The 17169-nt window shown below is 40.0% G+C and overlaps 1 protein-coding gene across 2 annotated transcripts in view; it reads right to left on the bottom strand.

The window, feature by feature from the left end:
• Positions 1-16949, bottom strand: part of CAPN3 (calpain 3) — a 49930-nt gene extending 32981 nt beyond the window's left edge. For both annotated transcript variants that reach the window (XM_086710456.1, XM_025919810.2), the window contains exon 1: positions 16334-16949. In XM_086710456.1, the coding sequence (XP_086566582.1) occupies positions 16334-16642 (309 nt within the window). In that variant the 5' untranslated portion in view covers positions 16643-16949. The remainder of the gene's footprint in view (positions 1-16333) is intronic.
• Between the last annotated feature and the right edge of the window lie 220 nt (positions 16950-17169).

Below are 17169 nucleotides of genomic sequence, written 5' to 3'. Positions count from 1 at the left end.
TAGAAGGAATCTGCTCCAAGCCATTGTCTGAGGTTAATGAAGCCTTCATTCTCCTGATGTCCCTGCCCCATCCCCCCAAAGACCTTGACTGGCCATTTAGGGCCATTTAGGGCCATTTAGGAAGGGTAGGTAACTTGGCCCTGGTAGAGTAGGCCCCATGGTAACAAACAGACATCCACGGTTACAACTTCAGAATCTTTGAGGCAGAGAATGTGGGTGGGGAAGGAAGGAGAAATGTGTTTGTCAGAATTATATTCACAAGGAAGCCCCGCTTTTTCAAAGCCTCCCCATGCTTCAGTGGGCAACTCCGTGTGAGAGCTGGGAGCTGATAGCAGGTGGACACTCGGGCCTGGCAGGCTGCCCACTAGCAGGGCGCTGTCCCCACCCAGTCACTGGCTCCTGCCAGCCTGCATCTACTGTGGGCTTTTCCAAGTGTGGGCTTTGGACTACCTGCATCAGAATTGCCTGGGATGCCGGTTTAAAATGCAGATTCCCAGGATTCACCTTAGACTTAAGGATGTAAATATTCTTGGTAGGGGTCTGGGACTCTTCACTCTAAAGAAGCACCCAGGAGATTCTTACGTCTCCCAGGGTTTGAAACCATGACATTAGCATTACAGGGCACTCAAAATAATTTCTGAGGTCGGGTCTTTTGTGAAATAATTATATTTTATTCTGTTTATACATGAACAAAGTTTAATAAAGTCAGTAAAAAAGATACATAGAGGAATAGGAGTCTCTTGCCCTGCAAATCCCTCTCCTCAGAGACAGCCACTTTCAATTCTTGTAGCAATTTCTTTTGGTATTTACCTCTATATTTCTAAAAAACATCGTATATTCTTACTTTTTAATTTATTGTTTTTAGACGGTATCAGCAGAGTTCCTATTTTGGCCAATGAGATTTAACCTTCTCACATGAAGCTCTGCCCACCACCTTCCCAAAATAGTAATGTCATAAATTTTGGTAAGATTAAAATTCAGTATTTACTTGAGTATGATGAGGTAACTATTGTTCGCTTCTTAGCTAAGTGCTATGCTGTTTTACATTTCCTTTCTGTATGAATTTTTTTCCTCTTATTCTTTCTAATTTTCTGATTTTCTATGTATTGATCAATGCTTTTCCTCAGCAGTAGTTTTCCAAATACTTAAACTCGTCAGATAACCTAGTGGTTCCATTGCTCTCCCACCAGGGCCTTCCTCTGCAGCCTCGTTCTCCCATACAGACGGACTGGCCGCCCTCCAGGTCTGGAGCAGTGGCCTGGGATGGACTGGGCCCTTCTGGTGCCATTCACTTCCCGGATCTTAAAGCTTCTTTCGTTTACTCCTTGATTGGATTGGCCGACAACTTGCAGCTTCCTAGGTAAGGGTGCACAGGAGGTAAGTGGCCTCAGTCCTTGCCCATCTAACTACGTTTTCTACTTGTCTCATGATTGAAAATTTGGCTAGGTATTTTAGATTGAAGAGCATTTTCCTTTCAGAATTTTTAATGCATGATTTCATTGCTTCTAGCATCTGGAGTTGTGAGAAGTCTGGTACAATTCTGATGAATATTCCTTTGTATGTGACCTGTCTTTTCCCTCTAAAAGATTTTAGGGTTTTCTACCCTTCCCTCCTACTCCTCCCACTCCCAATTCCAAAAGCCAAATTTATGTGCCTTGGTATCAGGTAGGGGTTTTTTTGTTTGTTTGTTTTTTTTTAAATTCTTCGTGCTGAGCACTCAGTGACTCCTTTCCATATAGAGACTTTTGTCCTCAGTTTTGGAATATTCTTACATTATTTCTTTGACATTTCTCTCCCTTTCAATTATTTCCTTCCTTCCTTTCTTCCTTCCTTCCTTCCTTACTCCCTTCCTTTCCCCTACCTCCTTCCTTCCTTTTTGTGAAACTTCTAAAAATCCGATGTTAAACCTCCTCTAATTTTATTGTATTTTCCTATTTTTGTGTTCTACATCCTAGAATTCCTTGATTTTATATTTTAGCCCTGCTATTAAAATATGTAAATTTCCACTCTCATAGTTTTCTACTTTATATTATGAAAAACTTCAAACTTACAGAAAAGTTTAAAGAATGGACACCCATATAGCTTACATCTAGATTCAACAATTGTTAACATTTTGCCATCTTTGTTTTACTGATCTATATACATATATATGGATCCTATTTTTTTTTTGCTGAACCATTTGAAAAAATGCTGACAGTGTCATGACACTCCACACCTAAATACTTAAAGGTATACTTAGGCTACAGCAGGCATCTCCTAAGTACAAGAGCACTTTCCTACTGACTTGAATGCCATTATTGCTAAGAAAATTAACTATTATTCTCTAATATTATCTAAAATCTAAAACCATATGCTAATTTCTTTTTTTAAAATTTTTAATGTTTATTTATTTTTGAGAGAGAGAGAGAGAGAGAGAGGCAGAGAGAGAGGGAGACACAGAATCTGAAGTAGGCTCCAGGCTCTGAGCTGCCAGCACAGAGCCTGATGCAGGGCTCAACCCCATGAACCGCAAGATCATGACCTGAGCCAAAGTCAGACATTGAACCAACTGAGCCACCCAGGTGCCCCTCCACATGCTAATTTCTTCAGTTCCCCAAATGTCCTTTATAGCTGCTTTAAAAAAAAAAAAAAAAAAAAAAAGCCAGAATCCAATTAAGGTTGAAGTGAGCATTAGTGAACTGGAAGGGAGGTCAGAAGAAATCTCCTAGAATATCACACAGAGAAGCAAAGAGATGGGAAATTTTTAAAAAAGAAAGAAAAAAAGGTTAAGCTATATGGGGGCTAGAGCAAGGTAAGTTCAGCATATATCTAATTGGAGTTCCAGAAGAAGATAATAGAAAATATGGAAAGAATTAATATTCTAAGAAAGTTTTTACAGTTAATCAGTGACTCCAATCCTCAGATTCAGGAATCCCAAGGAATACTAAGCAGGAAAGATGCAGAAATACATGTTGAAACAAACACAACATAGCAATATGGCAGAATACCAGAGACAGCGTGATCTAAAACACAAAGAGAAAAGGCAGATGGCCTATTAAGGGATACCAATTAGAATGATTGCGGATTTCAGCAAGAATGTAAGCCAGAAGATAGTAAGGAGAATCAGCCTAGGACTGATTACCCAGGAAAACGATTTCATGAATGAGAGTTAATTTTATACAAATAAAAGTTGAGAATGCTTACTACAAATAGATTCTCACCAAAGAAGTTGTTAAACAAGATACTTTAGGAAAAAGCAGAATTATTCCAGAAGGAAAAGTCTAAGACTCAAGAAAGAACAGTAAACAAAGAAATTGGTAAACGTGTGTAAAATATTGACTGTTTTAGAAAAGTATATTTTCTACTTTTTAAGGTTGAAAAATCAATATAGAGCTAAAATTCTGAGCAACAATGACAGATTAGTTGGGAGAAGAATATTTAGAGTCAAAGTGCCTTATGGTATTCATATTGTTTTTGAGGAAACTAAAGCTATTGATCAACTTCAGGCTTTGTCAGGATGAAACATATGTTAAGTATTTAGGGTAACCACAGAAAAAAAACCAGAAATAGTCAATAGCATCTGAACTAATAGAAAGAAAAAAAGAGAAAACACTTTTAATACGTTTTTAAAAGGGTGTAAAGAGGAAAAAAGCAACATTTAAAAAGCAATACCAACGGAAAGGTTATGGTTAAGATGACAGTAATAAATCCAATAGAGATTGATGTTCATAATCAATGTAAATGGACTAAAACCTTCAGTTAAAAGACAAAGGTTTTCAGATTGCATTAAAAAAACAACAACAACAGCCTTCTAAGCAGTTTATAAGAAACACACCCAAGACATCAGAACATAGAAATCTATAGCAAGTCTATTCAACAGTGAAGCAGCTAAGATTAAGTTCCCTCTAAAATTAAGACCCAGGGACACCTGGGTGGCTCAATCAGTTATGTCCAACTCTTGATTTCGGCTCACATCATGATCTCACAATTTGCGAGTTTGAGCCCTGTGTCGTTAGGCTCTGCCCTAACAGTGTGGAGCCAGCTTGGGATTCTCTCACTCCCTCTCTCTGTACCTCTTCCCTGTTCATCCTCTCTCAAAAAGAATAATAAAATTAAAAAAATTAAAAAATAAAATTGGGAGCCAGACAGATTCTGTTACCTCCTTTTTGCTGGAAGGTTTAGCCACTGCAATAAAACAGGAATTTTTGCTCAATACAGTTGTGTATAATGTACTGGGAAGCCCTGTCATTATTTACAAATGACCTAACTATCTGTATGGAAATGGAATTTGTAGATAAATAACTTGGGGTTTTCAAATTGTTAGAATTACTAAGAGTTTAGGAAATATATATAATATGAAAGTCAAATGCATGTTTATGCCTGAGAAATTGAGTACAATTTTAAGAAAGATGCCCTTTATAAAAATAATAGCAAAAGCAAAAGATGCCTAGGAAGAAATCTAACAAAGGATGTTCAAACCTTTATGGAGAAAATTATAAAAGAACTTGATGGAAAGATACTAAAGGAGACCCATTTAAATGGAGAGACATCCCTTCTCCATGGATAGGATGACTCAGTATTGTCAAGATGTGCATTATTCCAGGTTGATTCAATGCAATCTCAAAAAAATCCCAACAGGATTTTCTGTGGAACTCAACATCCTGATTCTAAAATTTAAATGGAAAGGCAAGGAGCCAGATACAGTTAAAACAATATTGAAGAAGAAAAGTTAGAAGGACTGGCTCTACTGAATGTCAAGATTTATTGGCACAAGGTGTGGAGTTGGCACAAAGATAGACCAATAAACACAAGTGAAACATGGTAGAGAGTGCAGAGACAGAACTACACATTGGTAAACATTTGATCTGTTTAAAAAGTGATATTACATAACAACAGAGAAAGGATTTTTAAAAACAATGAAATCTGCCGGGAGCTTTGACTATCCATATGGAAAAACAACAAAATCTGATCCCTATCTTATATAAGAAAAATCTTCTCTGGATGGATTATAGACCTAAATATAAAGGCAGAAAAATTAAGTTTCTAAATGATAATAAAGGGGCACCCTGGATGGCTCAGTTAATTAAGCATCCAACTCCTGATTTTGTCTCAGGTCATGATCTCATGATTCGTGAGATTGAACCCCACCCCTGTGCTAACAGCAGCAGAGCCTGCTTGAGATTCTCTTTCTCTCTGCTCCTCCCCCACTCTCACATTCACAAACACTCTCTTTCTTAAATAAAATAAATAAACATTTAAAAAATGATAATAAAGAAGAATGACTTTGGTTTAGGAAAAACTTCTTTAACAGAACATGAAAAGCGCTAACCATAAAGGAAAAATAATAATTAAAAATTAATTTAGAACTTTTAATTCAGAATTTTAAAAATAGGGGTGCCTGAGTGGCTCAGTGGGTTAAGCTTCTCTGATCTTGGTGCAGGTCATGACCTTGAGTTCCTGAGTTCGAGTCCCATGTAGGGCTCTGTGCTGATAGCTCAGAGCCTGGATGGAGCCTGCTTCAGATTCTGTGTCCCCCTCTCCTTCTGCCCCTCCCCTGCTCCCACTCTGTCTCTCTTTCTCAAAAATAAATGAACATTAAAAAATTTAAAAAAAAAAAAGAATTTTTAAAATAAAAAAAACACCTTAAGAGAGTGAAAAGGCAAGTTACAAAATGGGAGAAGATATATATAGCATATCTAACCAATAAACAATCAGTATCCAAAGAATGCCTACAGTTCAAGTTGAAAAAGACAACTCAATTGAAAAATTAGCAAAGGCAAGGTATTTCACGGACATCAAGATAACAAATGATCAAGAGATACATGAATGTGTGAAAAAGATGCTCTGCCTCATTCATAATCAGGGAAATGCATCTTTTCATACGTTTCTTGGCTATTTCTGCCCCTCTACCCCCATTTTCAGTATTTTATTGCTAAGCTATTTTAGCTTCTTCACTATGATGTCCAGAGCTTTGTCTTCATCATGGCCCTCAGGAGGAGCTGTTGTCTTGTGGAATATAAGAGGAGCCAGTCCTAATTATTTATTGAATTGTCACTTTCCCCAGAATTTATGCTCCCCCACCCCCACTCCAGCATGGTGCCATCGTGATTCTCTGCCGAGTAAAGAGAGGGCTGGCTCCCAGCTGGGTACCTCATTTTACCTTTGAATTACCATCATCATTATTTGTTGACTCATCATGCTAATGCATGTCATTTACAATATCTCATTTAATCCTTAAAACTCTGTGAAAGTAAGAATTTTCATATTCTTTTCACAGATGAGGAAACTGAGACCCAAAAATGGTCAGTAACCTGCTGGAGGTCACCTCGCTAAGAGGTGGAGCTGGGATTTGAATCAAGTTTGTCTGATTTGAAAGCATGTGCTTTCCCCATCACTGTGTTATGCTCCTGTCCTTTGCTGCCTCCACTCATAGTAATTGCTACCTTACCTTGAGCACCTACCAGGACTTTAAGGCTGCTAGTTCAGAATAGCCACGTGATGAGAACATCACTGTGTTCTTCCTAAGCAGAACATCTTTCATATGTTCATGTATTTCTTGATCTTTTGTTACTCTCTGTTCATGAAATACCTGTCTTTTGCTAATTTTTCTATTGAGTTTGTCTTTTTCAACTTGAATTGTGGGCATTCTTTGGCTATTGATTGCTTATTGGTTAGATGTGCTATAAGTATTTTTTCCCACCTCATGAATTGCCTTTTCCCTCTCTTAAGGGTATTTCTTAATTTAAACTTCTAAACATTCTATTTATGTGACTTGCTAGTGGCAGAACCAGAGTCCAGACACAGGTTTATTTGGTTCTAAGTTTAGTTTTTTTTTTTTTTTTTTTTAAATGTTTATATATTTTTGAGAGAGAGAGCGTGCGCGCATGAGCAAGGGAGGGGCATAGAGACAGAAGGACAGAGGATCTGAAGCGGGCTCCACACTGACAGCAGAGAGCTAGATGTGAGGCTCGAACTCATGAACCATGAGATCATGACCTGAGCTGAAGTCAGATGCTCAACCGACTGAGCCACCCAGGCACCCCTAAATTTACTTTCCTTAACTACTCTGCACGACGCCCTCAGGTCTTCCTCTTTGTGTCTAGCCCAGTGATCCCACTTCTTCGAAACTGTCTGACAGAAGATGACACATCTAAATCAGATTACAAGCAGACCTCCTGAGCCGGATTTATGGGAAAGATAAGTAATATCCCTGAGAGGAGAAGCTGCATAGCCAGTGACTGAGCCCTCAGCCCTGGAACAGAGGGCTCACTGCACACAGCCTGGGTTTTCCTGTAGTTCTGTTTCTTCCCTCTCATTCCACATTGGAAGGGAGTAATTTTATTTTTTGCCAACCTAGGGTTTCTTCTTCTCAGAGTTGAGTAGTGCAGGCCAGGTGACCCCCCCTGGCTGGGAACATACACATGGAGAGTGTTAGTTACACAAGCGATGGGGCACACGGAAGGGGCCATCAGAGCAAGAGACCTCTGGTGTCACCACACATTGTCAGAAAACTTTCATCTTCTGAGCACTGAAGCAGTGGCCAAGCTCTGGGTCCTCAAGAGTCGGTGGTCAGCTCTCCTCCACATTTTACAACTTCCTTCAACTTCATTTCAGACTGAAAGGAGCCAGGCTGCTTGAAAAAATAAATTGTTCTACGTCTGGGGCAAGAAATGTACAAGATGAGCCTGGGACATTCTGTTGTGGCCAGAAAACAAGAAATCTGTTTAAGATTAATGGGGTCATGTCAAATGATATAGGAAATTTATAGGGGGTTCCCACTGGCCAAAGATGGGACAATTTGAGCATCAAGAAAGTCATGACTGTAATGGATTAAAACATGTTGCAATGTAGGGTGCCTGGGTGGCTCAGTTGGTTAAGCCTCTGACGTTGGCTCCAGTCAGGATCTCGTGGTTTGTGAGTTTGAGCCCCATGTCAGGCTCTGTGCTGATAGCTCAGAGCCTGGAGCTGCTTCAGATTCTATATCCTTGCTCTCTGCCCCTCCCCTTCTCGCAGTCTGTCTGTCTTTCAAAAATAAATAAACATTAAAAAATAAAAACATGTTGCAATGTTTACTACTAATCATACCCTTAGTAGGGTATTGTTCCAAGCTGTGATATTTAAGAATGCAGAGAACATAGGAATTACAGTCGATTCTCATTATTTATGGTAGTTATGTTCTATGAGGTGCCTGTGAATGCTGAATTAGTGAATATTGAACCATTGCTCCTGGAGGAAATACAGAATTAGATTCCTGTGACCCTCTAGTCACATTTTAATCAACTGATCAATACACACTCTTAAGTGTGTTTCTGTTTAAAGACACCTTATTTAATATATTTTATTGAGTCATTAACATTGCCCTCACAACCAACTCAAGCATTAATGAAGCTTATCTAACACATATATTTTCTCCCTGAGGCACACCCCAGCCTTCTTGCATTAGGAACATGAGGAAGCACTTTACATTTTAAACAGAGAAATCACCAACAAGAAGTGCAAAAATGTGAAAAACGTGGCACTGTGTAGACTATGAAAAGGACGCCTATTTACAGTGTGAGAGCTAAGCTGAGAAGGCTGACTGTCCCCTTGATTTCATCTGGGAATGTGCGTGGAGGGCGACTCAAAATTTTCACTGCCCTACACATGTCTGCAGATGACCACAGAAGCACCTTGGAGACTGATTTGGGGTTACAAAGAAATGTTAGTGAGTAGGGGAATTCACAAATACAGAACCCAGGAGTAATGAGGATCGACTGTATACAGATCACAGCACTGACACCTCCAGTGCTGGAAAAACCATATTACAGGGGAAGGTTAGGGGAGGTTTATAACTATTTGGTCTGAAACAATTAAAAGAAGGATGAGATTATTGATGAACAGGGAGAATTTCTACATACAGGAAATCTGCTGACTGTTTCACTGTCTTCTGGATCAGACCAGAGATAAGGGGCAAAAATTGTGGCCAGAAAAGTTCTGGCTAGAAATGAGGATGCACTTTCACACTGTGAAAGGTACTAACGATAGGCAGGTTATTGAAGGAGCTGGGAGCATCTGTTTTCCCTTCAAAATCTTAACATCAGGAAAGAAACTTTGAAATGGAATGGCTGAAAGAAAAAGTTTCCAAAGATCCCAAACAATACTAAAATTTATAAGGAGTTTTTGATAGGAGTTTTAATGCTATCTTCCCAGTATTCTGGGGGAATATAATAAACTTCTATTAGCTATAGAAGTTATTATATTATAATAAACTTCTATTAATAAAGTTCTGATGGTGATTATTTAGACTTGAAGTTTGGATGAAATGGTAAAGCAAGTGTCAGCTTCTCTCTTTTTGTTTGTTTTGAGAGAGTGAGTGGGTAAGGGGAAAAGGGAGAGAATCTTAAGCAAGTTCTACCCTTAGTGTGGAGCCTGATGCAGGGCTTGATCCCATGACCCTGGGATCATGACCTGAGCCAAAACTAAGAGTTGGACACCCAGTCAACCAAGCCACCCAGGGGCCCCCTTGTTTGGGCTTTTCAAGTTTTTAGCCTCTACTACAAAGCTGTAATCATCAAGACAGCATGGTATTGGCACAAAAAACAGACACATAGACCAATGGAATAGAATAGAGACTCCAGAATTGGACCCACAAATGTATGGCCAACTAATCTTTGACAAAGCAGGAAAGAACATCCAATGGAAAAAAGACAGTCTCTTTAACAAATGGTGCTGGGAGAACTGGACAGCAACATGCAGAAGAATGAAACTAGACCACTTTCTTACACCATTCACAAAAATAAACTCAAAATGGTTAAAGGACCTGAATGTGAGACAGGAAACCATCAAAACCCTAGAGGAGAAAGCAGGAAAAGACCTCTCTGACCTCAGCCACAGCAATTTCTTACTTGACACGTCTCCAAAGGCAAGGGAATTAAGAGCAACAATGAACTATTGGGACCTCATGAAGATAAAAAGCTTCTGCACAGCAAAAGAAACAATCAACAAAACTAAAAGGTAACCGACGGAATGGGAAAAGATATTTGCAAATGACTTATTGGACAAAGGGCTAGTATCCAAAATCTATAAAGAACTCACCAAACTCCACACCTGAAAAACAAATAATCCATTGAAGAAATGGACAGAAAACATGAATAGACACTTCTCTAAAGAAGACAACCAGATGGCCAACAGGCACATGAAAAGATGCTCAACGTCACTCCTCATGAGGGAAATACAAATCAAAACCACACTGAGATACCACCTCACGCCAGTCAGAGTGGCTACAATGAACAAATCAGAAGACTATAGATGCTGGACAGAATGTGGAGAAACGGGAACCGTCTTGCGCTGTTGGTGGCAAATGCAAACTGGTGCAGCCGCTCTGGAAAACAGTGTGGAGGTTCCTCAAAAAGTTAAAAATAGACCTACCCTATGACCCAGCAATAGCACTGCTATCAATTTACCCAAGGGATACAGAAGTGATGCGTAGGGGCACTTGTACCCTAATGTTTATAGCAGCACTTTCAACAATAGCCAAATTATGGAAAGAGCCTACATGTCCATCAACTGATGAATGGATAAAGAAATTGTGGTTTATATACACAATGGAATACTACTTGGCAATGAGAAAGAATGAAATAGGGCCTTTGTAGCAACGTGGATGGAACTGGAGAGTATTATGCTAAGTGAAATAATTCATACAGAGAAAGACAGATACCATATGTTTTTACTCTTGTGTGGATCATGAGAAACTTAACAGACGACCATGGGGGAGGGGAAGGGGAAAAAAAAAAGTTAGAGAGGGAGAGAGCCAAACCATAAGAGACTCTTAAAAACTGAGAATAAACTGAGGGTTGATGGGGGTTGCAGGGAGGGGAGGGTGGGTGATGGGTATTGAGGAGGGCACCTGTTGGGATGAGCACTGGGTGTTGTATGGAAACCAGTTTGACATTAAATTTCATATTAAAAAAATAATTCCAGTTAACATACAGTATTAACTGTATTAAGTGTTATCAGGTATATAATATAGTTATTATTTATTATTGTTATATATTATATATTATTTATATTTTTATATTCATAACAATAATTTTCTTAATTATATTTTAATTTATGATAATTATATTTATAATAAATATTTTATATTTATAATAATATATTATTTATACATCATATATATAAATTATATATTATACTTATATAATATATTACTACATATTATATAAACATATATAATATAATATAGTGATTCAGCAATTCCCTAGACCACCTGGTGCTTATCACAAGTTAACTCCTTAATCCCCATCACCTATTTCACCCATCCCCCCACCCACCTGGTAACCATCAGTTTGTTCTCTGTAAGTACCAATCTGTTTCTTAATTTGTCTCTCTCTTTTTCCCCCTTTACCCATTTGTTTTGTTTCTTAAATTCCACATGTGAGTGAAATCATGTGATATTTGTCTTTCTCTGACTGACTTTTTTTGCTTAGCATTATACTCCCCAGCTCCATCCATGTTGTTGCAAATGGCAAGGTTTCATTCTTTTTTATGGCTGAATAATATTCCATTGTACATATATACCACTTCTTCTTTATCCATTTGTCTATCGATGGACACTTGGGTTGCTTCCATAACATGGCTATTGTAAATAATGCTGCAGTAAACATAGGGGGGCATGTATCCCTTTGAATTAGTGTTTTCGTATTCTTTGGGTAAATACCCAGTAGTGTGTTTGTTGGATCATAGGGTAGTTCTATTTTTAACTTTTTGAGGAAGCTCCATACTGTTTTCCACAGTGGCTTCACCATGTGTCAGCTTCTTGTAAGCAGACCACTTCCCAAGTGTTAGTTGGGGTCTCACAGTTCCTTGGAGATCTTGAACCCCCACCTCATAGGCTCTGAGAGGGCAGAGCCTTTCCCCCCCCCACCACAGTTCAGTGGGTTCCTGGCAGTTTGATTCTAGATGCCTCTCTCTCTTTCCCCACTCCTGTGCTTTCCACACTCTGACTTCTGGGTGTGTTGGCTCATTCTGCTTGTGTAACTCAAGACACTAACTTCCCCCTTTACCAAAAAGTTACTTTTTACTTGCCCCAGGCATGTCACAAGTTCATGAGTAAAGATGCCTTTGAGTGTCAGGTCAAGTGGAGGGATGACATTGGAGTGTGTGGCCCTCTGCCCTGTTGCTTCCCCCCACCCCACTTTGGTTTCTGTTCTAGCTCCCTTCCTCTTGTAAATAAACTAGCATTTTTCCCTCTTTTTTTCCCCATTAAACAACAATCATGTCCCTCCTAGAGAGAAATTATCCTTTCTGTAATTATAAGAATCTTACTGATTTTTCCTTATGAGTTTTCCTCATGAAGAGAACAGTTAGAGTCTGACATGTTAAGGATTCACATTTTGTTAAGCATGCTTGTAAATATCTTTAAAAAAAAAATCAAAGATGTTTTTGTAGTGGTTAACAGGACTTAACCTGAAAAATTTAATGATTTATTTATTATTATTTTGGGCTTTTTCTTTGTATTTAAGTGTAACTAACATACAGTGTTATATTAGTTTCAGGTGTACAACATATTGATTCAACAATTCTATACGTTACTCAGTGTTCACTTTGTTAAGTGCAGTCACCATCTGTCACCAAACAACATTATTACAATCTTATTGACTATATCCTCTACATTGTACTTTTTATCTCCATGACTTATTTATTTTATAACTGGAAGTTTTTACCCCTTAATCCCCTTTATTTCACCCATCCCCTAACTCTCTTCCCCTAAGGTAGCCACCAGTTTGTTCTTTTTTTGTTTATGTGTCTCTTTGTTTCTTTCTTTGTTCATTTGTTTTGTCTTTTAGATTCCACATTTGAGGGAAATCATTCGGTATTTTCCTCTGTCTGACTTATTTCACTTAGCATTATACTCTCTAGGTCCATCCATGTTGTTGCAAACGGCAAGATCTCATTCTTTTATGGCCTATGGTGTATATGTGTATATATATTGTGTATATATATATATACAATATGTATATATACATATATATGTGTATATATATATTGTGTATATATATATATACAATATGTATATATACGCATATATATATACAATATGTATATATACGTATATATACACAATATGTATATATATGTATACACAGTATGTATATATATATATGTATATGTACATATATACCACATCTTCCTTATCCATTTATCTATTGATAGACACTTGAGTTGCTGCCATATCTTGGCTATTGTAAATAATGCTGCAATAAACATAGGGGTGCGTATATCTTTTCAAATTAGTGTTTTTGTTTTCTTTGGAAAAATACCCAGTAGTGGAATTACTGGATTGTATGATATTTCTATTTTTAATTTTTTGAGGAACGTGTTTTCCATAGTGGCTGCACCAATTTGCATTCCCACCAAGAGTGCTCAAGGGTTCTCTTTTCTTCACATCCTCACCAACATTTGTTATTTACTGTCTTCTAGGTTTTAGCCATTCTGACAAAGTGATATCTCATTGGTTTTGATTTGCATTTCCCTGATGAAATTGGGCAAGAGTAATCAGTTTCCCAGAGGCCCTGTTCTAGAAGCCCATTCTCTTCTGTCCAGGGGTTTGTCATCAAGAAAATCTGGCTCAACAATTGGGAAGTATTGTATGGTTTGTTTGCTTTCTGATTCTAGAAATAGGGGCAAGAGGAAGCAGATAGCTTGGCCTCGAGACACAATGCACGAAGCTCCCCAATAGAAGAGGCAAGGCAGTGAGGGTAGCCCTCATAGGCGAGTGAAAAGAGATTATAGGTGTGCCCAGACAGGTGGCCTGGGTGTCTCTTCTTTTAAGAGGGTAACGCTGAAAGTGCAGCATCATCTTAGCTAGAATTGTAGCTGGCCTGAATAATTCTCCCCTTATCACCACCACCACCACCATCTAACTGTAACAAGTAAAACTTGATTATGAAGAAAAGCTCAGATTGGCTTTCAGTGATTCTGTGCCTCAGATAGTAAAAGCAGGAATGGTCTCTCGTAGGACATAGTCTCCATTTCAGACTACTCAAACCTGACAAAGGTCACTACATCTATGAATGCAGGGAAAACTGACGTTTCCAATAAGTGCTTTACACTTCAGAAAGTTCCGGGATCATTTCACTCTTTCAATTTCAGTCAACTTGTGTGATTGTCCTTTCTGGACTTTAATCACTTCAACTGTATGTGAGGGGGTGTTGGTGGTAGGAGCACAGCTGGAAAGAGGTCTTTTGGTGCCCCTAATGTCACACTGACAATGGCAGTATCAGTTTTAGGACTGAAGTAGTGCCTAGAGCATAATAGACCCTGGTAGCATTTTTATCAAAATGCAAGTATAGCTCTTAAGACTAAAAGCCACCAATAATTTCACGAAAAGCAATATTTGTAAGGTTTTTGGGTTTTTTTCTCTGTAGTAATATTAGAAAAGGCTTTTAGGAACCCCCAGCCTTGGAATGCTGGCTGTCCTTATCTCTTGGTGGTCAATGCCCTCAGATGTGAGTTTTCATTCACCACCAGCAGCTGAGTACCCACTGTGGGCCTGGCCCTTCTCTGACTACTGGGGTCCAGCGTTGAATAGGAATAGGTCCTGTTATCAGGTAGGGAACAGACATGTGAAAGCCTGAAGAAAGTGACACCTGAGCACTGGAGAGAGGGTGAGGAGGAGCAAATCAGATAAAAACAAGGGCATTCCACTTTTCACTCATATGTGGAACTTGAGAAACTTAATAGAAGATGTGGGGGAAAGGGAGGGGGGAAAACTTGTTACAAACAGAGAGGGAGGGAGGCAAACCATAAGAGACTCTTAAACACAAACTGAGGGCTGATGGGGGTAGCGGGGCAGAGGGGAAAATGGGTGATGGGCATTGAGGAGGGCACTTGTTGCAATGAGCACTGGGTGTTGTATGTGAGCAATGAATCATGGGAATCTACCCCCAAAACCAAGAGCACACTGTATACCCTGCATGTCAGTCAACTTGACAATAAATTATATTAAAATAAGCAAAATAGAACAAAACAAAAAACAAGGGCATTCCAGACAGAGAGCATGAGCAAAGGCCTTGAGGTCTGAGGAGACTTGGAACAACAGAGGAGCTGAGTGTGTCACCATCCGGGGGAGAGGGTGCCAGCCTGAAAAGGGCTGATAGCTCAGCTCAGGAGTTTGGAGTTATCCTGAAGGCATGGGTGGAGGGGAGAACGGTGTCACGGAAGATACTTCAACAGGGATGGGACATATCCCAGTGCTCTGGCAGCAGGGCGGTGACTGGGCTGGAGAATGAAGTTCTTTCCAGTACTTTCTTCTAAGGAGAGAACTCAGGATAGTCACAGGCCTTACCACAGGGCTCCCGGGAGAGGAAAAGAGCCCTTGGGGGAACCCAGCGGCTGAGAACAGGGTTGTTGGATGTTTCATCTCAGGTTATAAAGAAAAACGTGGCTAATGAATAGGACTTCAGTGTCACTTGATTAAGTTAATGAATAGCTCGGGGCCTCAGCTTAAAGGATCTCCTCAGGGAAGGTTAGTTCTTGCCTTTTGAGCTCACTGTACCCAGAACGCTATCTCCTGACAGCCTTCCCTTCAGGACTCTAGGCTCCAGGGGAGCAGGACTTCTTGTCTTTTTTATCCACAGCTGTCTCCCTTGTTGCTTGCCTGCATTCCAGCCCTACCAATGCCCAATAAATATTTCTTGAATTAAGCACCAGAGTCATATGGGCGGTCTGATCAGAGAAGGGAGGCAAGAGGATATGCTTTTCTTTCTGGTGGATCACTGTACATGAAATTCAGAGGCTGGAAGAGTTACCTAAAGAGAAAGGATTTTATTCAGGGCTGTCATGCTCGCTCTGGATGTACTTTTCTCTGTGCGCCTTTATTTTCTCATGTGTGAGGCGAAGTATGTGGACGAAACCGACTGCTAGGGTTTCTCCTTCTAATCCTAACACTCTATGCATGAAAAAGTGATCTTTGCCAGCTCCTCTCCTCTTTCTGGGGCTTCTCTGTTGCAGAAAGTCATGGCTGCTGGCAGACTAAAGATGTCATTCGTTGTGATTTTAGCCCCAGAAGTTGAAGGACTCTTACAAAGAATTTGTTGTTGTTGTTGTTGTTGTTCTGGGAAAGGGCTATTTACTTTTATAGGCTGGATTACACTGAATTCCAATTTCTTTTATAGAAAGCAAGATGTTTTTTAGGAAAAGAGAGCAAGAGAGTGAGAATGGGCTCGGCCTCAGTCGAGGGCAGAGCCCTGGGGAGCCTCTGCCAGGACCCTTCCCCCAGCGCCCATGTGCACCGTGGGGCTGCGGGGAGGTGCTGAGTGGGAGGACTTCTAGGAGGGGAAAAAGCCCAACGGGCAGCCAGCAAGCTACTCACCGGAGGTCTCTTCCAAATGAACTGGATGGGGAACTTCTGGCTGTAAAAGAGAGAGGTCTCATCTGGTGGGAACTCGGGATCCAGATAAAGAACCTTCTTTTCTAGACACTTCTTGTGAAGCTGCTCAAATGTCTTCTCTTTCACTCCGATAATGGGAAAATTGCGGCTGATGATGGCTGAATAGATGCCACTTGGGTTTCCGCCCCCGGCCTCGGTGGTCTTGCCTTGGCCCTGCTGGGGAATTGGTCCCGGGGACCTGGGCTCAGCCCCTGTCCGTGGGGCCACAGATGCGCTAATGACGGTTGGCATGGCAGGCAAATTTGGAAGGAAAAGGTTTTTTAAAGAAAACAAGATAGAACTACCTTCAAGGAAAGGAAGCAACGGCAAAGGGGAAGTTGGAGTGATTCTGTCATCTGAGAGAAAATGTCCACATCCAAATTCAAAGCTCAAAGCCCATCAGAAGGTCATCCAGCTTATGTCCATCTTAAAAGCTGAGCTGTGATCCGGAAGAAATAGGTTTTCCTGAGGAAGGAGCACTAAAGGGTTTCTGCAGGAGTGTTTACCTGGGGGCTCCTACCGGCAGCATGCATGCCAGAGGGAGAGAGGGAGAGAGAGAGAGTGAGGGCTGTGTTTCAGTGGCTTGGAGAAGCTTGAGCCAAGAAAACTAAAAATAGGCATGAAGAAAGATTATGAGTATGAGAGCAAAAGAAGCTATGTGCAGGCAGACTACGTGGTGGACAGAGAAGGACCTGAATAGGAACATTTCTGGGTTGTCATTAAGTGCTGGTGTTGTCAGGAGATGAAAGGGGAATACTTGAGGAAGTTGAACACTGAAA

Source organism: Puma concolor, chromosome B3 (assembly GCF_028749965.1).
Source record: "Puma concolor isolate L17-30 chromosome B3, mPumCon1.1.hap2, whole genome shotgun sequence".
NCBI classification, from domain to species: Eukaryota; Metazoa; Chordata; class Mammalia; order Carnivora; family Felidae; genus Puma; species Puma concolor.
The sequence above is the reverse complement of the archived record's forward strand: the minus strand, read 5'-3'. Positions and strand labels throughout refer to the sequence as shown.